The sequence below is a fragment of the Leuresthes tenuis genome, unplaced genomic scaffold, assembly GCF_036924035.1.
Source record: "Leuresthes tenuis unplaced genomic scaffold, fLeuTen1.0.hap1 SCAF_1, whole genome shotgun sequence".
NCBI classification, from domain to species: domain Eukaryota; kingdom Metazoa; phylum Chordata; class Actinopteri; order Atheriniformes; family Atherinopsidae; genus Leuresthes; species Leuresthes tenuis.
This window is the reverse complement of record NW_027325355.1, coordinates 6131318-6153106: the sequence shown is the minus strand read 5'-3', so window position 1 is coordinate 6153106 and position 21789 is coordinate 6131318. Positions and strand designations below refer to the sequence as shown.

Genomic DNA, 21789 nt, shown 5'->3' with positions numbered 1-21789 from the left:
GCGTTTGTGAGCAAACAGGTGAAACCCAGAATATGATCCTGAACCAAAGCAACTCTTCCAGCCACAGATGGGTTTCAACAAATATCTCTGAAACAAAGCAGTTACTTGTTGCCGCCGTGTGTTGCCACCATGAGGGATGCTGGTGGTGTGACAGCCTCACTCCCATTTTCACAGAAACACAATTCATGATCAGGATGAATCCACAATTTATTATTTCCAGAAAAACATCCAGAATCAGAACATTTAGTTTCTGGGTTACCAAGTAGATCATTACTGAGAGTTTTCAAAGCAGCAGCAACATTTGATCTCTGAAACAGATCAAAGTAAGTTTAACTGCAGAATTATTTTCACATTTACAAAGTGATGAGATGTGAAAAGAATCTGTGATAAAGGAAGGTCTGCTGATTTCTCTGTTTGGCTCCATGAAGTGGAAGAGAAACAACAACATACAAACACATCAACACAAGGATTCAACTAACATTCAGAGCTCAGAGAAGTTTAGATTTTCATGTGGAGAAATCTTTCTGTGAATAAAACTCAGCATTAGCTGTGATATCTTCCATGGCTGCACAAACAGGAAAAAGCAGCAAATAAACAACAGAACAGCAGCGCAGAGACATCACAGCAATGAACTCTCAGCAACAAACTGACTGAAAACCTTTATTTCACTTCACACAGCTCAGCTGTGGCTCCAGTCCATCCAATCCTAACTCCAGCATAGAGCGGCTGAGTGAATGTGGTCTGGACTCTGTGGAGGAGAGTCATGGCTTCAGAGACGCTGTAGAAGGACAGAATACCTGCTCTGTGATCCAGGTACACTCCTACTCTGGAGGACTGAGGACCTGAGATGGAGGCTTTCATCTTGTTGGACCAAAATTCAAAACTGTTTTGGGAACATTTTAATGCCCAAGATTTGTCATTACGTCCAAATCCACATTCATTCCCTGTTCTGCTGATGTTCTTGTATGCGACTGCTACATCAGCTCCTCCCCCTCTCCTCTCCACCTCCCAGTAACAGCGTCCAGTCAGACTCTCTCTGCTCAGGACCTGACACCATTCCGTGAATCTGTCTGGATGAGCAGAATAAGACTGAGGTTGTCTCATTACTGTCACTTTTCTGTTCCCCTCTGACACTAACAGATATGTGTTTGCTGTGTTTGGATCCAGTGTGATGTCACATGGATATTTTAAGAAGGCAGCTCTGCTCTTTGGCTCTGGTTCTGGTTCTGGCAGTAAAACATCCACTTCAGTGACTGTCAGTGAGCTGTTTGTCCATTTCTCTCTCAGAATGTCCTGTAGTTTCTCTCGGAGCTCTGACGCAGCTGCTGTCACATCCTCAAAGTACCTCAGAGGACGGGTATTGATGCTGGAAGAGTGTGTGGACTCACTGAGTGCTGACACTGAGGGGTAATTGTGTAGAAACTGGTTGTGATCCTCTGTGTGTGAGAGCTGCTTCAGCTCAGCATCTTTCCTCTTCAGCTCAGTGATCTCCTGCTCCAGCTTCTCCTGAAGCTCTTTGACTCGACTCACTTCAGTTTGCTGCTGGGATCTGAGCTGCTGCTTCACATCAGAGCTTCTTTTGTGGATGAGACGGATCAGCTCGGTGAAGATGTTCTCACTGTCCTCCACTGTTTTATCAGCAGACTGATTGATGGCCTCCACCTCCTGTTGAAGCAGCTTCACATCTTTCTCTCTGTCCTGGATTCTCTGCTGGATTTGTTGTCGACTCCCCTCCAGCTCTCTCTGCCTCTCAGTCCTTTCTGCTGCAGCTGACACTGTGTCGTGGCCTTTATGATCATCCACAGGGCAGAGATAACAGATAGACGTCTGATCAGTACGGCAGCACATCTTCATCACCTCATCATGACGACAGCAGATGTTCTCCTGGAGGCTCTTGGAGGGCTCCACCAGCTTGTGTTTCTTGAATGGAGTCACATCATAATGAGGCTGAAGGTGTTTCTCACAGTAAGAGACCAGACAGAACAAACAGGACTTGATGGCTTTCAGTTTTCTTCCAGAGCAGAAATCACAGGCCACATCTTCAGGTCCAGCATGGCAGAGATCAGCAGGAGCAGCTTGGAGTCCAGTCTTCTTCAGCTGCTTCACTAAATCAGCTAACATGGTGCTTTTCTCCAGGACAGGCCTCGGTATGAAAGTTTTCCTGCAATGAGGGCATCTGTGAATTCCCTTCTTATTCTTTCCATTCCAGTAGCCTTTAATACAGTTCATGCAGTAGCTGTGTCCACAGGGAATAGTCACCGGATCCTTCAGTAGATCCAGACAGATCGAACAAGAGAAGGTTTCCAGGTCCAGTTTAACCCTTTTCTGAGCCATTTCCTCCGTTTGGCAGAGCAGTGTGTGACTCTCAGAGCAGAAACACCGTCTGTGCTGTGATACAAAACTAATTCCACCTCCTTTTGTTGCAGCTGATCAGCTGATCTTCACTTAAGAGCTCCTCTACTATCACACAATGGTTTCACACATCCTCCCAGCTTCAGATCAGTTTGGGGAGGGAACAAGGGAACAGTGCTGGTTTCACCTCAATCCAGGCAGGATTGTTCAAGGGGTCGCTGAATTCTTATTTGTTCTCTGTTGAAGGGAAAGATAAATTCATTAACCTTCCACTTAAAGCTCAACATGAAGAAAATTGGTTTCTCTGCATCTATCAGATCAACATTGTCCGATACTTTTAGCAGGCAGCTGTACAGGAAATGTAAATGTTGCTTTTTCTTAGTATTTTCATGCTTTTCATTTACATTTATATAATCAGCCCTGCTCTGCAGCAGCTTGAAATTCATAAATCATGATCTTCTGCTGAAATGCTCACCTGAATCTTCAGACTGATGCATTCAAGTGTGTGACATGAAACATGAGCTCTCATACGGCTGTTGGACTTCAGAAGAGGTAAAAACCTGCAGAGTTGAGCTGCCTGAAAACTAAAGTTGACCCCTAACCTGCAAACTTTCTGTACTCCTGGCTGGCTGGACCAGAGTCCAGAGAAGAGTCCAATATTAGCTCTTAACTCACATGTAGATATTACCGATTAAAGGTTTCTTAAGACTGCATCAGACATGTTTGATCATAATCTATCTATCGAGCTCTGTATACTGACTGGTGTCTCCAGGCTGAGCCTGATAGAAACCCTCTTTGTCTCTTTGTCTCTGTGTAGAAAAGAAGCTGCATCTTAAGATGGAGTTCCTGTGGTGTTTTGTCCACTCTTGTCCACACTGAAAACACAAACAGCATAAAACAGCAGAATGACTTCTTTTCCAGCCTTTTTCAGTTGGCAGGAAACAACAAAACGCTTCACAGCAAACATCTGTTCAGAAGTGAGAAAACCCAGCTGAGCAGATCAGTGATTTCTGTGCGGCTCAGATAACATTTCATGTTAGGCTGCAGTCTGAGGTGCTGATAAAGGCTTTATTTTATGATCATGCTGTTATGCAGCTAAGTCTATATACATCCTGGTCAGTGAGGGGATTTAAACTGAGGAGGCAGGATTACTTTTACCTCTGATGAGCTCTGTTATTAAGCGGAGAAAAGCATCATTTTCATCTGGACAGAGGGATGAACGTGAGAGAAAAAGTGGCTTTAATATATTAACCTGAAATAACGTGACTGTACTCTGACAACATCACGGTCCATCTGATGCCCCCAAAACCCTGAACTCTAAACCACTGCAGGGATTTCTGTACATCTATAATGGAGGAGTGGGAGATCCTGTCAGAACTTCTATCTGTGATGAGCATCTGAAGCAGAAGATGTTTCACAGCTCAGATGGTTGAGGTCTGAAATGTAACCTGTGTGGGGACAGGCAAAGGTGTAGAAGACAAAAAGTGGAGGCTCCAGATGGTGATAGAAGATAACGACTCTGTTTCTTTCAACTGAGGCTTCAGACAGATCCCAAACTGACCTCTGACCTCAAGACTCCTGCATGATAATAACATCCATGCAACCAAAGACCTGAAGAAGTTGCACTGATCTGAAAGACAAAAGGACGGTGATGTTACCATCCATCCCCCATGATTTCAGACATTAACTCAACCCCAAACTTGGACAAACTCCTTCACCACAGTAATGACTCTACATCCTGATGAGGGACATTAAAAACAATCGTTTCTAACAATTTCTATCTAAACTATAAATGATTGGAGGGATTTTTCAACAGTGACAGTTAAGGAGTGTCATCAGGTGAATGAGATCAGCTCAGTAATGAAAACACAGTTTACACTAAATACAGTCTGTGGTTTACACAAGCCTCAGTGAAAATAAATACAATTATTATTCAGAATATCTTGGTGGTTTACATTGTTGCACATATTTTCAACACAGTCATCATATGCTATGAAAAGCTGAATGTCAGAAATAAACTGAAATGATGGAGAGTATTCATAAGAGCAACTGGACTTCTTTTTTGATCTTGAAGACGTTGAATTTTGATGGGACAGCAGCTTCCTCTTTGGTTTTTGTAGAGAAGTACAGTAGAACAACCGAGTACTAACCAGGCCCGACCCTGCTTAACTTCACAGGGTGATCAGACGTTGCAACAAAAGACATGCAGTTTGTAGAGAGAAGAGAAAAAGCTTACAGCACCTGGTATTCCCAAGCGGTCTCCCATTCAAGTACTAACCAGGCCCAACCCTGCTTGGCTTCCGAGATCAGATGAGGTCGGGCATATTCAGGGTGGTGTGGCCGTAAGCAACAATATCTGTGAACAATGTGCATTATATAGGTACTGAAATCATACGGTTACTCTATGTAACCAGATAATTGCCGAGAAAGGCTGATATGTAGTGGGCACATCTTAATCCCTGATGTGATTATTACCTGCAGTTGAAACTGAGTCTCTCAGATCACTTCTTGTCTGCCAACAATGCAGCAGCAGCAGCAGCTGAAGATGACCAACTTCCTCATGTGTCACAGGGTGATCAGACGTTGCAACAAAAGACATGCAGGTGGTAGAGAGAAGAGAAAAAGCTTACAGCATCTGGTATTCCCAAGCGGTCTCCCATCCAAGTACTAACCAGGCCCAACCCTGCTTGGCTTCCGAGATCAGACGAGGTCGGGCATATTCAGGGTGGTGTGGCTGTAAGCAACAATGTCTGTCACAAATGTGCATTATATAGGTACTGGAATCATACGGTTACTCTATGTAACCAGATAATTGCCGAGAAAGGCTGATATGTAGTGGGCACATCTTCATCCCTGATGTGATTATTACCTGCAGTTGAAACTGAGAATCTCAGATCACTTTGTGTCTGCCAACAAAGCAGCAGCAGCTGAAGATGACCAACTTCCTCATGTGTCACAGGGTGATCAGACGTTGCAACAAAAGACATGCAGTTGGTAGAGAGAAGAGAAAAAGCTTACAGCACCTGGTATTCCCAAGTAGTCTCCAATCCAAGTACTAACCAGGCCCAACCCTGCTTGGCTTCTGAGATCAGACGAGGTTGGGCATGTTCAGGGTGGTGTGGCCGTAAGCAAAAATATCTGTGAACAATGTGCATTATATAGGTACTGGAATCATACGGTTCCTCTATGTAACCAGATAATTGCCGAGAAAGGCTAACTTGTAGTGGGCACATCTTCTTCCCTGACGTGATTATTACCTGCAGTTGAACCTGAGACTCTTGGATCAGTTCGTGTCTGCCAACAAAGCAGCAGCAGCTGAAGATGACCAACTTCCTCATGTGTCACAGGGTGATCAGACGTTGCAAAAAAAGACATGTAGGTGGTAGAGAGAAGAGAAAAAGCTTACAGCACCTGGTATTCCCAAGCAGTCTCCCATCCAAGTACTAACCAGGCCCAACCCTGGTTGGCTTCCGAGATCAGACGAGGTCAGGCATTTTCAGGGTGGTGTGGCCGTAAGCAACAATATCTGCGAACAATGTGCATTATATAGGTACTGGAATCATACGGTTACACCATGTAACCAGATAATTGCAGAGAAAGGCTGATATGTAGTGGGCACATCTTCATCCCTGATGTGATTATTACCTGCAGTTGAAACAGACTCTCAGATCACTTCGTGTCTGCCAACAAAGCAGCAGCAGCTGAAGATGACCAACTTCCTCATGTGTCACAGGGTCATCAGACGTTGCAACAAAAGACATGCAGGTGCTAGAGAGAAGAGAAAAAGCTTACAGCACCTGGTATTCCCAAGCGGTCTCCCATCCAAGTACTAACCAGGCCCAACCCTGCTTGGCTTCCGAGATCAGACGAGGTCGGGCATGTTCAGGGTGGTTTGGCCGTAAGCGACAATGTCTGTGACAAATGTGCATTATATCGGTACTGGAATCATACAGTTCCTCTATGTAACCAGATGATTGCCGAGAAAGGCTAACTTGTAGTGGGCACATCTTCTTCCCTGTCGTGATTATTATCTGCAGTTGAAACTGAGAATCTCAGATCACTTCGTGTCTGCCAACATAGCAGCAGCAGCTGAAGATGACCAACTTCCTCATGTGTCACAGGGTGATCAGACGTTGCAACAAAAGACATGCAGGTGCTAGAGAGAAGAGAAAAAGCTTACAGCACCTGGTACCTGGTATTCCCAAGTAGTCTCCCATCCAAGTACTAACCAGGCCCAACCCTGCTTGGCTTCCGAGATCAGACGAGGTCGGGCATGTTCAGGGTGGTTTGGCCGTAAGCGACAATGTCTGTGACAAATGTGAATTATATAGGTACTGGAATCATACAGTTCCTCTATGTAACCAGATAATTGCCAAGAAAGGCTGATATGTAGTGGGCATATCTTCATCCTTGATGTGATTACTACCTGTAGTTGAAACTGAGACTCTCAGATCACTTCGTGTCTGCCAACAAAGCAGCAGCAGCTGAAGATGACCAACTTCCTCATGTGTCACAGGGTGATCAGACGTTGCAACAAAAGACATGCAGGTGGTAGAGAGAAGAGAAAAAGCTTCCAGCACTTGGTATTCATAAGCAGTCTCCCATCCAAGTACTAACCAGGCCCAACCCTGCTTGGGTTCCGAGATCAGACGAGGTCAGGTATATTCAGGGTGGTGTGGCCGTAAGCAACAATATCTGTGAACAATGTGCATTATATAGGTACTGGAATCATACGGTTACACTATGTAACCAGATAATTGCCAAGAAAGGCTGATATGTAGTGGGCACATCTTCATCCCTGATGTGATTATTACCTGCAGTTGAAACTGAGACTCTCAGATCACTTCGTGTCTGCCAACAAAGCAGCAGCAGCTGAAGATGACCAACTTCCACATTTGTCACAGGGTGATCAGACGTTGCAACAAAAGACATGCAGGTGGTAGAGAGAAGAGAAAAAGCTTACAGCACCTGGTATTCCCAAGTAGTCCCCCATCCAAGTACTAACCAGGCCCAACCCTGCTTGGCTTCTGAGATCAGATGAGGTTGGGCATGTTCAGGGTGGTGTGGCCGTAAGCAAAAATATCTGTGAACAATATGCATTATATAGGTACTGGAATCATACGGTTCCTCTATGTAACCAGATAATTGCCGAGAAAGGCTGATGCGTATTGTGCACATCTTCTTCCCTGTCGTGATTATTCTCTCCAGCGGAAACTGAGACTCTCAGATCACTTCGTGTCTGCCAACAAAGCAGCAGCAGCTGAAGATGACCAACTTCCTCATGTGTCACAGGGTGATCAGACGTTGCAACAAAAGACATGCAGGTGGTAGAGAGAAGAGAAAAAGCTTACAGCACCTGGTATTCCCAAGTAGTCTCCCATCCAAGTACTAACCAGGTCCAACCCTGCTTGGCTTCTGAGATCAGACGAGGTTGGGCATGTTCAGGGTGGTGTGGCCGTAAGCAAAAATATCTGTGAACAATGTGCATTATATAGGTACTGGAATCATACGGTTCCTCTATGTAACCAGATAATTGCCGAGAAAGGCTAACTTGTAGTGGGCACATCTTCATCCCTGATGTGATTATTACCTGCAGTTGAAACTGAGACTCTCAGATCACTTCGTGTCTGCCAACAAAGCAGCAGCAGCTGAAGATGACCAACTTCCTCATGTGTCACAGGGTGATCAGACGTTGCAACAAAAGACATGCAGGTGGTAGAGAGAAGAGAAAAAGCTTACAGCACCTGGTATTCCCAAGCGGTCTCCCATCCAAGTACTAACCAGGCCCAACACTGCTTGACTTCCGAGATCAGACGAGGTCGGGCATATTCAGGGTGGTGTGGCCGTAAGCAACAATATCTGTGAACAATGTGCATTATATCGGTACTGGAATCATACAGTTCCTCTATGTAACCAGATGATTGCCGAGAAAGGCTAACTTGTAGTGGGCACATCTTCTTCCCTGTCGTGATTATTATCTGCAGTTGAAACTGAGACTCTCAGATCACTTCGTGTCTGCCAACATAGCAGCAGCAGCTGAAGATGACCAACTTCCTCATGTGTCACATGGTGATCAGACATTGCAACAAAAGACATGCAGGTGGTAGAGAGAAGAGAAAAAGCTTACAGCACCTGGTATTCATAAGCAGTCTCCCATCCAAGTACTAACCAGGTCCAACCCTGCTTGGCTTCTGAGATCAGACGAGGTTGGGCATGTTCAGGGTGGTGTGGCCATAAGCAAAAATATCTGTGAACAATGTGCATTATATAGGTACTGGAATCATACGGTTCCTCTATGTAACCAGATAATTGCCGAGAAAGGCTGATGCGTATTGGGCACATCTTCTTCCCTGTCGTGATTATTCTCTCCAGCGGAAACTGAGACTCTCAGATCACTTCGTGTCTGCCAACAAAGCAGCAGCAGCTGAAGATGACCAACTTCCTCATGTGTCACAGGGTCATCAGACGTTGCAACAAAAGACATGCAGGTGCTAGAGAGAAGAGAAAAAGCTTACAGCACCTGGTATTCCCAAGTAGTCTCCCATCCAAGTACTAACCAGGCCCAACCCTGCTTGGCTTCCGAGATCAGACAAGGTCGGGCATGTTCAGGTTGGTTTGGCCGTAAGCGACAATGTCTGTGACAAATGTGAATTATATAGGTACTGGAATCATACAGTTCCTCTATGTAACCAGATAATTGCCAAGAAAGGCTGATATGTAGTGGGCATATCTTCATCCTTGATGTGATTACTACCTGTAGTTGAAACTGAGACTCTCAGATCACTTCGTGTCTGCCAACAAAGCAGCAGCAGCTGAAGATGACCAACTTCCTCATGTGTCACAGGGTGATCAGACGTTGCAACAAAAGACATGCAGGTGGTAGAGAGAAGAGAAAAAGCTTACAGCACCTGGTATTCCCAAGCGGTCTCCCATCCAAGTACTAACCAGGCCCAACCCTGCTTGGCTTCCGAGATCAGACGAGGTCGGGCATGTTCAGGGTGGTGTGGCCGTAAGCAACAATGTCTGTGACAAATGTGCATTATATAGGTACTGGAATCATACAGTTCCTCTATGTAACCAGATGATTGCCGAGAAAGGCTAACTTGTAGTGGGCACATCTTCTTCCCTGTCGTGATTATTATCTGCAGTTGAAACTGAGAATCTCAGATCACTTCGTGTCTGCCAACATAGCAGCAGCAGCTGAAGATGACCAACTTCCTCATGTGTCACATGGTGATCAGACGTTGCAACAAAAGACATGCAGGTGGTAGTGAGAAGAGAAAAAGCTTCCAGCACCTGGTATTCATAAGCAGTCTCCCATCCAAGTACTAACCAGGCCCAACCCTGCTTGGGTTCCGAGATCAGACGAGGTCAAGTATATTCAGGGTGGTGTGGCCGTAAGCAACAATATCTGTGAACAATGTGCATTATATAGGTACTGGAATCATACGGTTACACTATGTAACCAGATAATTGCCGAGAAAGGCTGATATGTAGTGGGCACATCTTCATCCCTGATGTGATTATTACCTGCAGTTGAAACTGAGACTCTCAGATCACTTCGTGTCCGCCAACAAAGCAGCAGCAGCTGAAGATGACCAACTTCCTCATGTGTCACAGGGTGATCAGACGTTGCAACAAAAGACATGCAGGTGGTAGAGAGAAGAGAAAAAGCTTACAGCACCTGGTATTCCCAAGCGGTCTCCCATCCAAGTACTAACCAGGCCCAACCCTGCTTGGCTTCCGAGATCAGACGAGGTCGGGCATATTCAGGGTGGTGTGGCCGTAAGCAACAATATCTGTGAACAATGTGCATTATATCGGTACTGGAATCATACAGTTCCTCTATGTAACCAGATGATTGCCGAGAAAGGCTAACTTGTAGTGGGCACATCTTCTTCCCTGTCGTGATTATTATCTGCAGTTGAAACTGAGAATCTCAGATCACTTCGTGTCTGCCAACATAGCAGCAGCAGCTGAAGATGACCAACTTCCTCATGTGTCACATGGTGATCAGACGTTGCAACAAAAGACATGCAGGTGGTAGAGAGAAGAGAAAAAGCTTCCAGCACCTGGTATTCATAAGCAGTCTCCCATCCAAGTACTAACCAGGCCCAACCCTGCTTGGGTTCCGAGATCAGACGAGGTCAAGTATATTCAGGGTGGTGTGGCCGTAAGCGACAATGTCTGTGACAAATGTGAATTATATAGGTACTGGAATCATACAGTTCCTCTATGTAACCAGATAATTGCCAAGAAAGGCTGATATGTAGTGGGCATATCTTCATCCTTGATGTGATTACTACCTGTAGTTGAAACTGAGACTCTCAGATCACTTCGTGTCTGCCAACAAAGCAGCAGCAGCTGAAGATGACCAACTTCCTCATGTGTCACAGGGTGATCAGACGTTGCAACAAAAGACATGCAGGTGGTAGAGAGAAGAGAAAAAGCTTCCAGCACTTGGTATTCATAAGCAGTCTCCCATCCAAGTACTAACCAGGCCCAACCCTGCTTGGGTTCCGAGATCAGACGAGGTCAGGTATATTCAGGGTGGTGTGGCCGTAAGCAACAATATCTGTGAACAATGTGCATTATATAGGTACTGGAATCATACGGTTACACTATGTAACCAGATAATTGCCAAGAAAGGCTGATATGTAGTGGGCACATCTTCATCCCTGATGTGATTATTACCTGCAGTTGAAACTGAGACTCTCAGATCACTTCGTGTCTGCCAACAAAGCAGCAGCAGCTGAAGATGACCAACTTCCACATTTGTCACAGGGTGATCAGACGTTGCAACAAAAGACATGCAGGTGGTAGAGAGAAGAGAAAAAGCTTACAGCACCTGGTATTCCCAAGTAGTCCCCCATCCAAGTACTAACCAGGCCCAACCCTGCTTGGCTTCTGAGATCAGATGAGGTTGGGCATGTTCAGGGTGGTGTGGCCGTAAGCAAAAATATCTGTGAACAATATGCATTATATAGGTACTGGAATCATACGGTTCCTCTATGTAACCAGATAATTGCCGAGAAAGGCTGATGCGTATTGTGCACATCTTCTTCCCTGTCGTGATTATTCTCTCCAGCGGAAACTGAGACTCTCAGATCACTTCGTGTCTGCCAACAAAGCAGCAGCAGCTGAAGATGACCAACTTCCTCATGTGTCACAGGGTGATCAGACGTTGCAACAAAAGACATGCAGGTGGTAGAGAGAAGAGAAAAAGCTTACAGCACCTGGTATTCCCAAGTAGTCTCCCATCCAAGTACTAACCAGGTCCAACCCTGCTTGGCTTCTGAGATCAGACGAGGTTGGGCATGTTCAGGGTGGTGTGGCCGTAAGCAAAAATATCTGTGAACAATGTGCATTATATAGGTACTGGAATCATACGGTTCCTCTATGTAACCAGATAAATGCCGAGAAAGGCTAACTTGTAGTGGGCACATCTTCATCCCTGATGTGATTATTACCTGCAGTTGAAAATGAGACTCTCAGATCACTTCGTGTCTGCCAACAAAGCAGCAGCAGCTGAAGATGACCAACTTCCTCATGTGTCACAGGGTGATCAGACGTTGCAACAAAAGACATGCAGGTGGTAGAGAGAAGAGAAAAAGCTTACAGCACCTGGTATTCCCAAGCGGTCTCCCATCCAAGTACTAACCAGGCCCAACCCTGCTTGGCTTCCGAGATCAGACGAGGTCGGGCATATTCAGGGTGGTGTGGCCGTAAGCAACAATATCTGTGAACAATGTGCATTATATAGGTACTGGAATCATACGGTTACACTATGTAACCAGATAATTGCCAAGAAAGGCTGATATGTAGTGGGCACATCTTCATCCCTGATGTGATTATTACCTGCAGTTGAAACTGAGACTCTCAGATCACTTCGTGTCTGCCAACAAAGCAGCAGCAGCTGAAGATGACCAACTTCCACATTTGTCACAGGGTGATCAGACGTTGCAACAAAAGACATGCAGGTGGTAGAGAGAAGAGAAAAAGCTTACAGCACCTGGTATTCCCAAGTAGTCCCCCATCCAAGTACTAACCAGGCCCAACCCTGCTTGGCTTCTGAGATCAGATGAGGTTGGGCATGTTCAGGGTGGTGTGGCCGTAAGCAAAAATATCTGTGAACAATATGCATTATATAGGTACTGGAATCATACGGTTCCTCTATGTAACCAGATAATTGCCGAGAAAGGCTGATGCGTATTGTGCACATCTTCTTCCCTGTCGTGATTATTCTCTCCAGCGGAAACTGAGACTCTCAGATCACTTCGTGTCTGCCAACAAAGCAGCAGCAGCTGAAGATGACCAACTTCCTCATGTGTCACAGGGTGATCAGACGTTGCAACAAAAGACATGCAGGTGGTAGAGAGAAGAGAAAAAGCTTACAGCACCTGGTATTCCCAAGTAGTCTCCCATCCAAGTACTAACCAGGTCCAACCCTGCTTGGCTTCTGAGATCAGACGAGGTTGGGCATGTTCAGGGTGGTGTGGCCGTAAGCAAAAATATCTGTGAACAATGTGCATTATATAGGTACTGGAATCATACGGTTCCTCTATGTAACCAGATAAATGCCGAGAAAGGCTAACTTGTAGTGGGCACATCTTCATCCCTGATGTGATTATTACCTGCAGTTGAAAATGAGACTCTCAGATCACTTCGTGTCTGCCAACAAAGCAGCAGCAGCTGAAGATGACCAACTTCCTCATGTGTCACAGGGTGATCAGACGTTGCAACAAAAGACATGCAGGTGGTAGAGAGAAGAGAAAAAGCTTACAGCACCTGGTATTCCCAAGCGGTCTCCCATCCAAGTACTAACCAGGCCCAACCCTGCTTGACTTCCGAGATCAGACGAGGTCGGGCATATTCAGGGTGGTGTGGCCGTAAGCAACAATATCTGTGAACAATGTGCATTATATCGGTACTGGAATCATACAGTTCCTCTATGTAACCAGATGATTGCCGAGAAAGGCTAACTTGTAGTGGGCACATCTTCTTCCCTGTCGTGATTATTATCTGCAGTTGAAACTGAGAATCTCAGATCACTTCGTGTCTGCCAACATAGCAGCAGCAGCTGAAGATGACCAACTTCCTCATGTGTCACATGGTGATCAGACATTGCAACAAAAGACATGCAGGTGGTAGAGAGAAGAGAAAAAGCTTACAGCACCTGGTATTCATAAGCAGTCTCCCATCCAAGTACTAACCAGGTCCAACCCTGCTTGGCTTCTGAGATCAGACGAGGTTGGGCATGTTCAGGGTGGTGTGGCCATAAGCAAAAATATCTGTGAACAATGTGCATTATATAGGTACTGGAATCATACGGTTCCTCTATGTAACCAGATAATTGCCGAGAAAGGCTGATGCGTATTGGGCACATCTTCTTCCCTATCGTGATTATTCTCTCCAGCGGAAACTGAGACTCTCAGATCACTTCGTGTCTGCCAACAAAGCAGCAGCAGCTGAAGATGACCAACTTCCTCATGTGTCACAGGGTCATCAGACGTTGCAACAAAAGACATGCAGGTGCTAGAGAGAAGAGAAAAAGCTTACAGCACCTGGTATTCCCAAGTAGTCTCCCATCCAAGTACTAACCAGGCCCAACCCTGCTTGGCTTCCGAGATCAGACAAGGTCGGGCATGTTCAGGGTGGTTTGGCCGTAAGCGACAATGTCTGTGACAAATGTGAATTATATAGGTACTGGAATCATACAGTTCCTCTATGTAACCAGATAATTGCCAAGAAAGGCTGATATGTAGTGGGCATATCTTCATCCTTGATGTGATTACTACCTGTAGTTGAAACTGAGACTCTCAGATCACTTCGTGTCTGCCAACAAAGCAGCAGCAGCTGAAGATGACCAACTTCCTCATGTGTCACAGGGTGATCAGACGTTGCAACAAAAGACATGCAGGTGGTAGAGAGAAGAGAAAAAGCTTACAGCACCTGGTATTCCCAAGCGGTCTCCCATCCAAGTACTAACCAGGCCCAACCCTGCTTGGCTTCCGAGATCAGACGAGGTCGGGCATGTTCAGGGTGGTGTGGCCGTAAGCAACAATGTCTGTGACAAATGTGCATTATATAGGTACTGGAATCATACAGTTCCTCTATGTAACCAGATGATTGCCGAGAAAGGCTAACTTGTAGTGGGCACATCTTCTTCCCTGTCGTGATTATTATCTGCAGTTGAAACTGAGAATCTCAGATCACTTCGTGTCTGCCAACATAGCAGCAGCAGCTGAAGATGACCAACTTCCTCATGTGTCACATGGTGATCAGACGTTGCAACAAAAGACATGCAGGTGGTAGAGAGAAGAGAAAAAGCTTCCAGCACCTGGTATTCATAAGCAGTCTCCCATCCAAGTACTAACCAGGCCCAACCCTGCTTGGGTTCCGAGATCAGACGAGGTCAAGTATATTCAGGGTGGTGTGGCCGTAAGCAACAATATCTGTGAACAATGTGCATTATATAGGTACTGGAATCATACGGTTACACTATGTAACCAGATAATTGCCAAGAAAGGCTGATATGTAGTGGGCACATCTTCATCCCTGATGTGATTATTACCTGCAGTTGAAACTGAGACTCTCAGATCACTTCGTGTCCGCCAACAAAGCAGCAGCAGCTGAAGATGACCAACTTCCTCATGTGTCACAGGGTGATCAGACGTTGCAACAAAAGACATGCAGGTGGTAGAGAGAAGAGAAAAAGCTTACAGCACCTGGTATTCCCAAGCGGTCTCCCATCCAAGTACTAACCAGGCCCAACCCTGCTTGGCTTCCGAGATCAGACGAGGTCGGGCATATTCAGGGTGGTGTGGCCGTAAGCAACAATATCTGTGAACAATGTGCATTATATCGGTACTGGAATCATACAGTTCCTCTATGTAACCAGATGATTGCCGAGAAAGGCTAACTTGTAGTGGGCACATCTTCTTCCCTGTCGTGATTATTATCTGCAGTTGAAACTGAGAATCTCAGATCACTTCGTGTCTGCCAACATAGCAGCAGCAGCTGAAGATGACCAACTTCCTCATGTGTCACATGGTGATCAGACGTTGCAACAAAAGACATGCAGGTGGTAGAGAGAAGAGAAAAAGCTTACAGCACCTGGTATTCATAAGCAGTCTCCCATCCAAGTATTAAACCAGGCCCAACCCTGCTTGGGTTCCGAGATCAGACGAGGTCAGGTATATTCAGGGTGGTGTGGCCGTAGGCAACAATATCTGTGAACAATGTGCATTATATAGGTACTGGAATCATACGGTTACACTATGTAACCAGATAATTGCCGAGAAAGGCTGATATGTAGTGGGCACATCTTCATCCCTGATGTGATTATTACCTGCAGTTGAAACTGAGACTCTCAGATCACTTTGTGTCTGCCAACAAAGCAGCAGCAGCTGAAGATGACCAACTTCCACATTTGTCACAGGGTGATCAGACGTTGCAACAAAAGACATGCAGGTGGTAGAGAGAAGAGAGAAAGCTTACAGCACCTGGTATTCCCAAGTAGTCTCCCATCCAAGTACTAACCAGGTCAAACCCTGCTTGGCTTCTGAGATCAGACGAGGTTGGGCATGTTCAGGGTGGTGTGGCCGTAAGCAAAAATATCTGTGAACAATGTGCATTATATAGGTACTGGAATCATACGGTTCCTCTATGTAACCAGATAATTGCCGAGAAAGGCTGATGCGTATTGGGCACATCTTCTTCCCTGTCGTGATTATTCTCTCCAGCGGAAACTGAGACTCTCAGATCACTTCGTGTCTGCCAACAAAGCAGCAGCAGCTGAAGATGACCAACTTCCTCATGTGTCACCCGGTGATCAGACGTTGCAACAAAAGACATGCAGGTGGTAGAGAGAAGAGAAAAAGCTTACAGCACCTGGTATTCCCAAGTAGTCTCCCATCCAAGTACTAACCAGGTCCAACCCTGCTTGGCTTCTGAGATCAGACGAGGTCGGGCATATTCAGGGTGGTGTGGCCGTAAGCAAAAATATCTGTGAACAATGTGCATTATATAGGTACTGGAATCATACGGTTCCTCTATGTAACCAGATAATTGCCGAGAAAGGCTAACTTGTAGTGGGCACATCTTCATCCCTGATGTGATTATTACCTGCAGTTGAAACTGAGACTCTCAGATCACTTCGTGTCTGCCAACAAAGCAGCAGCAGCTGAAGATGACCAACTTCCTCATGTGTCACAGGGTGATCAGACGTTGCAACAAAAGACATGCAGGTGGTAGAGAGAAGAGAAAAAGCTTAGAGCACCTGGTATTCCCAAGCGGTCTCCCATCCAAGTACTAAGCAGGCCCAAACCTGCTTGACTTCCGAGATCAGACGAGGTCGGGCATATTCAGGGTGGTGTGGCCGTAAGCAAAAATATCTGTGAACAATGTGCATTATATCGGTACTGGAATCATACAGTTCCTCTATGTAACCAGATGATTGCCGAGAAAGGCTAACTTGTAGTGGGCACATCTTCATCCCTGATGTGATTATTACCTGCAGTTGAAACTGAGACTCTCAGATCACTTCGTGTCTGCCAACAAAGCAGCAGCAGCTGAAGATGACCAACTTCCTCATGTGTCACAGGGTGATAAGACGTTGCAACAAAAGACATGCACGTGGTAGAGAGAAGAGAAATAGCTTACAGCACCTGGTATTCCCAAGTAGTCTCCCATCCAAGTACTAACCAGGCCCAACCCTGCTTGGCTTCCGAGATCAGAGGAGGTTGGGCATGTTCAGGGTGGTGTGGCCGTAAGCAGCAATATCTGTGAACAATGTGCATTATATAGGTACTGGAATCATACGATTCCTCTATGTAACCAGATAATTGCTGAGAAAGGCTGATGCGTATTAGGCACATCTTCTTCCCTGTCGTGATTATTATCTGCAGTTGAAACTGAGAATCTCAGATCACTTCGTGTCTGCCAACAAAGCAGCAGCAGCTGAAGATGACCAACTTCCTCATGAGGTCACAGGGTGATCAGACGTTGCAACAAAAGACATGCAGGTGGTAGAGAGAAGAGAAAAAGCTTACAGCACCTGGTATTCCCAAGTAGTCTCCCACCCAAGTACTAACCAGGCCCAACCCTGCTTGGCTTCCGAGATCAGACGAGGTCTGGCATATTCAGGGTGGTGTGGCCGTAAGCAACAATGTCTGTCACAAATGTGCATTATATAGGTACTGGAATCATACAGTTCCTCTATGTAACCAGATAATTGCAGAGAAAGGCTAACTTGTAGTGGGCACATCTTCATCCCTGTCGTGATTATTATCTGCAGTTGAAACTTAGAATCACAGATCACTTCGTGTCTGCCAACAAAGCAGCAGCAGCTGAAGATGACCAACTTCCTCATGTGTCACAGGGTGATCAGACGTTGCAACAAAAGACATGCAGGTGGTAGAGAGAGGTAAAACAGCTTACAGCACCTGGTATTCCCAAGTAGTCTCCCACCCAAGTACTAACCAGGCCCAACCCTGCTTGGCTTCCGAGATCAGACGAGGTCGGGCAAATTCAGGGTGGTGTGGCTGTAAGCAACAATGTCAGTCACAAATGTGCATTATATAGGTACTGGAATCATACGGTTACTCTATGTAACCAGATAATTGCCGAGAAAGGCTGATATGTAGTGGGCACATCTTCATCCCTGATGTGATTATTACCTGCAGTTGAAACTGAGACTCTCAGATCACTTCGTGTCTGCCAACAAAGAGGCAGCAGCTGAAGATGACCAACTTCCTCATGTGTCACAGGGTGATCAGACGTTGCAACAAAAGAGATGCAGGTGGTAGAGAGAAGAGAAAAAGCTTACAGCACCTGGTATTCCCAAGTAGTCTCCCACCCAAGTACTAACCAGGCCCAACCCTGCTTGGCTTCCGACATCAGACGAGGTCGGGCAAATTCAGGGTGGTGTGGCTGTAAGCAACAATGTCTGTCACAAATGTGCATTATATAGGTACTGGAATCATACGGTTACTCTATGTAACCAGATAATTGCCGAGAAAGGCTAACTTGTAGTGGGCACATCTTCATCCCTGATGTGATTATTACCTGCAGTTGAAACTGAGACTCTCAGATCACTTCGTGTCTGCCAACAAAGCAGCAGCAGCTGAAGATGACCAACTTCCTCATGTGTCACAGGGTGATCAGACGTTGCAACAAAAGACATGCAGGTGGTAGAGAGAGGTAAAATAGCTTACAGCACCTGGTATTCCCAAGTAGTCTCCCACCCAAGTACTAACCAGGCCCAACCCTGCTTGGCTTCCGAGATCAGACGAGGTCGGGCATGTTCAGGGTGGTTTGGCCGTAAGCGACAATGTCTGTGACAAATGTGAATTATATAGGTACTGGAATCATACAGTTCCTCTATGTAACCAGATAATTGCCAAGAAAGGCTGATATGTAGTGGGCATATCTTCATCCTTGATGTGATTATTACCTGCAGTTGAAACTGAGACTCTCAGATCACTTCGTGTCTGCCAACAAAGCAGCAGCAGCTGAAGATGACCAACTTCCTCATGTGTCACAGGGTGATCAGACGTTGCAACAAAAGAGATGCATGTGGTAGAGAGAAGAGAAAAAGCTTACAACACCTGGTATTCCCAAGCGGTCTCCCATCCAAGTACTAACCAGGCCCAACCCTGCTTGGCTTCCGAGATCAGACGAGGTCGGGCAAATTCAGGGTGGTGTGGCTGTAAGCAACAATGTCTGTCACAAATGTGCATTATATAGGTACTGGAATCATACGGTTACTCTATGTAACCAGATAATTGCAGAGAAAGGCTGATATGTAGTGGGCACATCTTCATCCCTGATGTGATTATTACCTGCAGTTGAAACTGAGACTCTCAGATCACTTCGTGTCTGCCAACAAAGCAGCAGCAGCTGAAGATGACCAACTTCCTCGTGTGTCACAGGGTGATAAGACGTTGCAACAAAAGACATGCACGTGGTAGAGAGAAGAGAAAAAGCTTACAGCACCTGGTATTCCCAAGTAGTCTCCCATCCAAGTACTAACCAGGCCCAACCCTGCTTGGCTTCCGAGATCAGAGGAGGTTGGGCATGTTCAGGGTGGTGTGGCCATAAGCAGCAATATCTGTGAACAATGTGCATTATATAGGTACTGGAATCATACGATTCCTCTATGTAACCAGATAATTGCTGAGAAAGGCTGATGCGTATTAGGCACATCTTCTTCCCTGTCGTGATTATTATCTGCAGTTGAAACTGAGAATCTCAGATCACTTCGTGTCTGCCAACAAAGCAGCAGCAGCTGAAGATGACCAACTTCCTCATGTGTCACAGGGTGATCAGACGTTGCAACAAAAGACATGCAGGTGGTAGAGAGAAGAGAAAAAGCTTACAGCACCTGGTATTCCCAAGTAGTCTCCCACCCAAGTACTAACCAGGCCCAACCCTGCTTGGCTTCCGAGATCAGACGAGGTCTGGCATATTCAGGGTGGTGTGGCCGTAAGCAACAATGTCTGTCACAAATGTGCATTATATAGGTACTGGAATCATACAGTTCCTCTATGTAACCAGATAATTGCAGAGAAAGGCTAACTTGTAGTGGGCACATCTTCATCCCTGTCGTGATTATTATCTGCAGTTGAAACTGAGAATCATAGATCACTTCGTGTCTGCCAACAAAGCAGCAGCAGCTGAAGATGACCAACTTCCTCATGTGTCACAGGGTGATCAGACGTTGTAACAAAAGACATGCAGGTGGTAGAGAGAAGAGAAAAAGCTTACAGCACCTGGTATTCCCAAGCAGTCTCCCATCCAAGTACTAACCAGGCCCAACCCTGCTTGGCTTCCGAGATCAGACGAGGTCGGGCAAATTCAGGGTGGTGTGGCTGTAAGCAACAATGTCTGTCACAAATGTGCATTATATAGGTACTGGAATCATACGGTTACTCTATGTAACCAGATGATTGCCAAGAAAGGCTAACTTGTAGTGGGCACATCTTCTTCCCTGTCGTGATTATTATCTGCAGTTGAAACTGAGAATCTCAGATCACTTCGTGTCTGCCAACATAGCAGCAGCAGCTGAAGATGACCAACTTCCTCATGTGTCACATGGTGATCAGACGTTGCAACAAAAGACATGCAGGTGGTAGAGAGAAGAGAAAAAGCTTCCAGCACCTGGTATTCATAAGCAGTCTCCCATCCAAGTACTAACCAGGCCCAACCCTGCTTGGGTTCCGAGATCAGACGAGGTCAAGTATATTCAGGGTGGTGTGGCCGTAAGCAACAATATCTGTGAACAATGTGCATTATATAGGTACTGGAATCATACGGTTACACTATGTAACCAGATAATTGCCAAGAAAGGCTGATATGTAGTGGGCACATCTTCATCCCTGATGTGATTATTACCTGCAGTTGAAACTGAGACTCTCAGATCACTTCGTGTCCGCCAACAAAGCAGCAGCAGCTGAAGATGACCAACTTCCTCATGTGTCACAGGGTGATCAGACGTTGCAACAAAAGACATGCAGGTGGTAGAGAGAAGAGAAAAAGCTTACAGCACCTGGTATTCCTAAGCGGTCTCCCATCCAAGTACTAACCAGGCCCAACCCTGCTTGGCTTCCGAGATCAGACGAGGTCGGGCATATTCAGGGTGGTGTGGCCGTAAGCAACAATATCTGTGAACAATGTGCATTATATCGGTACTGGAATCATACAGTTCCTCTATGTAACCAGATGATTGCCGAGAAAGGCTAACTTGTAGTGGGCACATCTTCTTCCCTGTCGTGATTATTATCTGCAGTTGAAACTGAGAATCTCAGATCACTTCGTGTCTGCCAACATAGCAGCAGCAGCTGAAGATGACCAACTTCCACATTTGTCACAGGGTGATCAGACGTTGCAACAAAAGACATGCAGGTGGTAGAGAGAGGTAAAACAGCTTACAGCACCTGGTATTCCCAAGTAGTCTCCCACCCAAGTACTAACCAGGCCCAACCCTGCTTGGCTTCCGAGATCAGACGAGGTCGGGCAAATTCAGGGTGGTGTGGCTGTAAGCAACAATGTCAGTCACAAATGTGCATTATATAGGTACTGGAATCATACGGTTACTCTATGTAACCAGATAATTGCCGAGAAAGGCTGATATGTAGTGGGCACATCTTCATCCCTGATGTGATTATTACCTGCAGTTGAAACTGAGACTCTCAGATCACTTCGTGTCTGCCAACAAAGAGGCAGCAGCTGAAGATGACCAACTTCCTCATGTGTCACAGGGTGATCAGACGTTGCAACAAAAGACATGCAGGTGGTAGAGAGAAGAGAAAAAGCTTACAGCACCTGGTATTCCCAAGTAGTCTCCCACCCAAGTACTAACCAGGCCCAACCCTGCTTGGCTTCCGAGATCAGACGAGGTCGGGCAAATTCAGGGTGGTGTGGCTGTAAGCAACA

General features: G+C 45.9%; 1 protein-coding gene, 21 non-coding genes and 24 pseudogenes across 22 annotated transcripts; all 46 read right to left on the bottom strand.

Moving 5' to 3' along the window:
* Positions 1 to 660: 660 nt before the first annotated feature.
* On the bottom strand, positions 661 to 2425 carry LOC140292814 (tripartite motif-containing protein 16-like). The gene has a single exon (XM_072379494.1). The coding sequence runs from the start codon at positions 2332 to 2334 to the stop codon at positions 661 to 663; it is 1674 nt and encodes a 557-aa protein (XP_072235595.1). The 5' UTR covers positions 2335 to 2425.
* A 2156-nt stretch (positions 2426 to 4581) lies between these two features.
* On the bottom strand, positions 4582 to 4700 carry LOC140299264 (5S ribosomal RNA). Its single transcript, XR_011914714.1, has one exon. It is a non-coding gene; the product is annotated as a 5S ribosomal RNA (ribosomal RNA).
* Positions 4701 to 4975: 275 nt separating this feature from the next.
* Positions 4976 to 5094, bottom strand: LOC140294814 (5S ribosomal RNA). Its single transcript, XR_011912810.1, has one exon. It is a non-coding gene; the product is annotated as a 5S ribosomal RNA (ribosomal RNA).
* Positions 5095 to 5363: 269 nt separating this feature from the next.
* Positions 5364 to 5482, bottom strand: LOC140267509 (5S ribosomal RNA; annotated as a pseudogene).
* Positions 5483 to 5751: 269 nt separating this feature from the next.
* LOC140298408 (5S ribosomal RNA) lies at positions 5752 to 5870 on the bottom strand. The gene has a single exon (XR_011914058.1). It is a non-coding gene; the product is annotated as a 5S ribosomal RNA (ribosomal RNA).
* A 267-nt stretch (positions 5871 to 6137) lies between these two features.
* LOC140299129 (5S ribosomal RNA) lies at positions 6138 to 6256 on the bottom strand. Its single transcript, XR_011914701.1, has one exon. It is a non-coding gene; the product is annotated as a 5S ribosomal RNA (ribosomal RNA).
* Positions 6257 to 6525: 269 nt separating this feature from the next.
* On the bottom strand, positions 6526 to 6651 carry LOC140268746 (5S ribosomal RNA; annotated as a pseudogene).
* Positions 6652 to 6920: 269 nt separating this feature from the next.
* LOC140291878 (5S ribosomal RNA) lies at positions 6921 to 7039 on the bottom strand (annotated as a pseudogene).
* Positions 7040 to 7308: 269 nt separating this feature from the next.
* LOC140299132 (5S ribosomal RNA) lies at positions 7309 to 7427 on the bottom strand (annotated as a pseudogene).
* Positions 7428 to 7696: 269 nt separating this feature from the next.
* On the bottom strand, positions 7697 to 7815 carry LOC140267432 (5S ribosomal RNA; annotated as a pseudogene).
* Positions 7816 to 8084: 269 nt separating this feature from the next.
* Positions 8085 to 8203, bottom strand: LOC140305683 (5S ribosomal RNA). Its single transcript, XR_011915371.1, has one exon. It is a non-coding gene; the product is annotated as a 5S ribosomal RNA (ribosomal RNA).
* A 269-nt stretch (positions 8204 to 8472) lies between these two features.
* LOC140292267 (5S ribosomal RNA) lies at positions 8473 to 8591 on the bottom strand (annotated as a pseudogene).
* A 269-nt stretch (positions 8592 to 8860) lies between these two features.
* Positions 8861 to 8979, bottom strand: LOC140300829 (5S ribosomal RNA; annotated as a pseudogene).
* A 269-nt stretch (positions 8980 to 9248) lies between these two features.
* LOC140297581 (5S ribosomal RNA) lies at positions 9249 to 9367 on the bottom strand. Its single transcript, XR_011913304.1, has one exon. It is a non-coding gene; the product is annotated as a 5S ribosomal RNA (ribosomal RNA).
* A 269-nt stretch (positions 9368 to 9636) lies between these two features.
* LOC140289422 (5S ribosomal RNA) lies at positions 9637 to 9755 on the bottom strand (annotated as a pseudogene).
* A 269-nt stretch (positions 9756 to 10024) lies between these two features.
* On the bottom strand, positions 10025 to 10143 carry LOC140293164 (5S ribosomal RNA). Its single transcript, XR_011912646.1, has one exon. It is a non-coding gene; the product is annotated as a 5S ribosomal RNA (ribosomal RNA).
* A 269-nt stretch (positions 10144 to 10412) lies between these two features.
* LOC140289421 (5S ribosomal RNA) lies at positions 10413 to 10531 on the bottom strand (annotated as a pseudogene).
* A 269-nt stretch (positions 10532 to 10800) lies between these two features.
* Positions 10801 to 10919, bottom strand: LOC140291877 (5S ribosomal RNA; annotated as a pseudogene).
* Positions 10920 to 11188: 269 nt separating this feature from the next.
* Positions 11189 to 11307, bottom strand: LOC140299121 (5S ribosomal RNA; annotated as a pseudogene).
* Positions 11308 to 11576: 269 nt separating this feature from the next.
* On the bottom strand, positions 11577 to 11695 carry LOC140267425 (5S ribosomal RNA; annotated as a pseudogene).
* A 269-nt stretch (positions 11696 to 11964) lies between these two features.
* On the bottom strand, positions 11965 to 12083 carry LOC140293046 (5S ribosomal RNA). The gene has a single exon (XR_011912634.1). It is a non-coding gene; the product is annotated as a 5S ribosomal RNA (ribosomal RNA).
* Positions 12084 to 12352: 269 nt separating this feature from the next.
* Positions 12353 to 12471, bottom strand: LOC140299110 (5S ribosomal RNA; annotated as a pseudogene).
* Positions 12472 to 12740: 269 nt separating this feature from the next.
* Positions 12741 to 12859, bottom strand: LOC140267419 (5S ribosomal RNA; annotated as a pseudogene).
* A 269-nt stretch (positions 12860 to 13128) lies between these two features.
* LOC140289855 (5S ribosomal RNA) lies at positions 13129 to 13247 on the bottom strand. Its single transcript, XR_011912296.1, has one exon. It is a non-coding gene; the product is annotated as a 5S ribosomal RNA (ribosomal RNA).
* A 269-nt stretch (positions 13248 to 13516) lies between these two features.
* Positions 13517 to 13635, bottom strand: LOC140292266 (5S ribosomal RNA; annotated as a pseudogene).
* Positions 13636 to 13904: 269 nt separating this feature from the next.
* On the bottom strand, positions 13905 to 14023 carry LOC140298061 (5S ribosomal RNA). Its single transcript, XR_011913741.1, has one exon. It is a non-coding gene; the product is annotated as a 5S ribosomal RNA (ribosomal RNA).
* Positions 14024 to 14292: 269 nt separating this feature from the next.
* On the bottom strand, positions 14293 to 14411 carry LOC140297568 (5S ribosomal RNA). Its single transcript, XR_011913292.1, has one exon. It is a non-coding gene; the product is annotated as a 5S ribosomal RNA (ribosomal RNA).
* A 269-nt stretch (positions 14412 to 14680) lies between these two features.
* On the bottom strand, positions 14681 to 14799 carry LOC140289420 (5S ribosomal RNA; annotated as a pseudogene).
* Positions 14800 to 15068: 269 nt separating this feature from the next.
* Positions 15069 to 15187, bottom strand: LOC140292927 (5S ribosomal RNA). Its single transcript, XR_011912622.1, has one exon. It is a non-coding gene; the product is annotated as a 5S ribosomal RNA (ribosomal RNA).
* A 269-nt stretch (positions 15188 to 15456) lies between these two features.
* On the bottom strand, positions 15457 to 15576 carry LOC140295172 (5S ribosomal RNA; annotated as a pseudogene).
* A 269-nt stretch (positions 15577 to 15845) lies between these two features.
* LOC140291322 (5S ribosomal RNA) lies at positions 15846 to 15964 on the bottom strand (annotated as a pseudogene).
* Positions 15965 to 16233: 269 nt separating this feature from the next.
* LOC140299307 (5S ribosomal RNA) lies at positions 16234 to 16352 on the bottom strand (annotated as a pseudogene).
* Positions 16353 to 16621: 269 nt separating this feature from the next.
* LOC140306609 (5S ribosomal RNA) lies at positions 16622 to 16740 on the bottom strand (annotated as a pseudogene).
* A 269-nt stretch (positions 16741 to 17009) lies between these two features.
* Positions 17010 to 17128, bottom strand: LOC140299979 (5S ribosomal RNA; annotated as a pseudogene).
* A 270-nt stretch (positions 17129 to 17398) lies between these two features.
* Positions 17399 to 17517, bottom strand: LOC140298279 (5S ribosomal RNA). Its single transcript, XR_011913941.1, has one exon. It is a non-coding gene; the product is annotated as a 5S ribosomal RNA (ribosomal RNA).
* Positions 17518 to 17786: 269 nt separating this feature from the next.
* On the bottom strand, positions 17787 to 17905 carry LOC140296220 (5S ribosomal RNA). The gene has a single exon (XR_011912943.1). It is a non-coding gene; the product is annotated as a 5S ribosomal RNA (ribosomal RNA).
* A 269-nt stretch (positions 17906 to 18174) lies between these two features.
* On the bottom strand, positions 18175 to 18293 carry LOC140300308 (5S ribosomal RNA; annotated as a pseudogene).
* A 269-nt stretch (positions 18294 to 18562) lies between these two features.
* On the bottom strand, positions 18563 to 18681 carry LOC140282197 (5S ribosomal RNA). The gene has a single exon (XR_011909820.1). It is a non-coding gene; the product is annotated as a 5S ribosomal RNA (ribosomal RNA).
* A 269-nt stretch (positions 18682 to 18950) lies between these two features.
* Positions 18951 to 19069, bottom strand: LOC140290714 (5S ribosomal RNA). The gene has a single exon (XR_011912383.1). It is a non-coding gene; the product is annotated as a 5S ribosomal RNA (ribosomal RNA).
* A 269-nt stretch (positions 19070 to 19338) lies between these two features.
* LOC140300636 (5S ribosomal RNA) lies at positions 19339 to 19457 on the bottom strand (annotated as a pseudogene).
* Positions 19458 to 19726: 269 nt separating this feature from the next.
* On the bottom strand, positions 19727 to 19845 carry LOC140298278 (5S ribosomal RNA). The gene has a single exon (XR_011913940.1). It is a non-coding gene; the product is annotated as a 5S ribosomal RNA (ribosomal RNA).
* Positions 19846 to 20114: 269 nt separating this feature from the next.
* LOC140294601 (5S ribosomal RNA) lies at positions 20115 to 20233 on the bottom strand. Its single transcript, XR_011912799.1, has one exon. It is a non-coding gene; the product is annotated as a 5S ribosomal RNA (ribosomal RNA).
* A 269-nt stretch (positions 20234 to 20502) lies between these two features.
* On the bottom strand, positions 20503 to 20621 carry LOC140289419 (5S ribosomal RNA; annotated as a pseudogene).
* A 269-nt stretch (positions 20622 to 20890) lies between these two features.
* On the bottom strand, positions 20891 to 21009 carry LOC140299420 (5S ribosomal RNA). Its single transcript, XR_011914731.1, has one exon. It is a non-coding gene; the product is annotated as a 5S ribosomal RNA (ribosomal RNA).
* Positions 21010 to 21278: 269 nt separating this feature from the next.
* LOC140296209 (5S ribosomal RNA) lies at positions 21279 to 21397 on the bottom strand. The gene has a single exon (XR_011912942.1). It is a non-coding gene; the product is annotated as a 5S ribosomal RNA (ribosomal RNA).
* Positions 21398 to 21666: 269 nt separating this feature from the next.
* On the bottom strand, positions 21667 to 21785 carry LOC140296197 (5S ribosomal RNA). The gene has a single exon (XR_011912941.1). It is a non-coding gene; the product is annotated as a 5S ribosomal RNA (ribosomal RNA).
* Between the last annotated feature and the right edge of the window lie 4 nt (positions 21786 to 21789).

What these genes read in the sequence shown, in the direction of transcription:
- LOC140292814 (XM_072379494.1), bottom strand. Translation starts at nt 2,334, where the DNA reads ATGGCTCAGAAAAGGGTTAAACTGGACCTGGAAACCTTCTCTTGTTCG.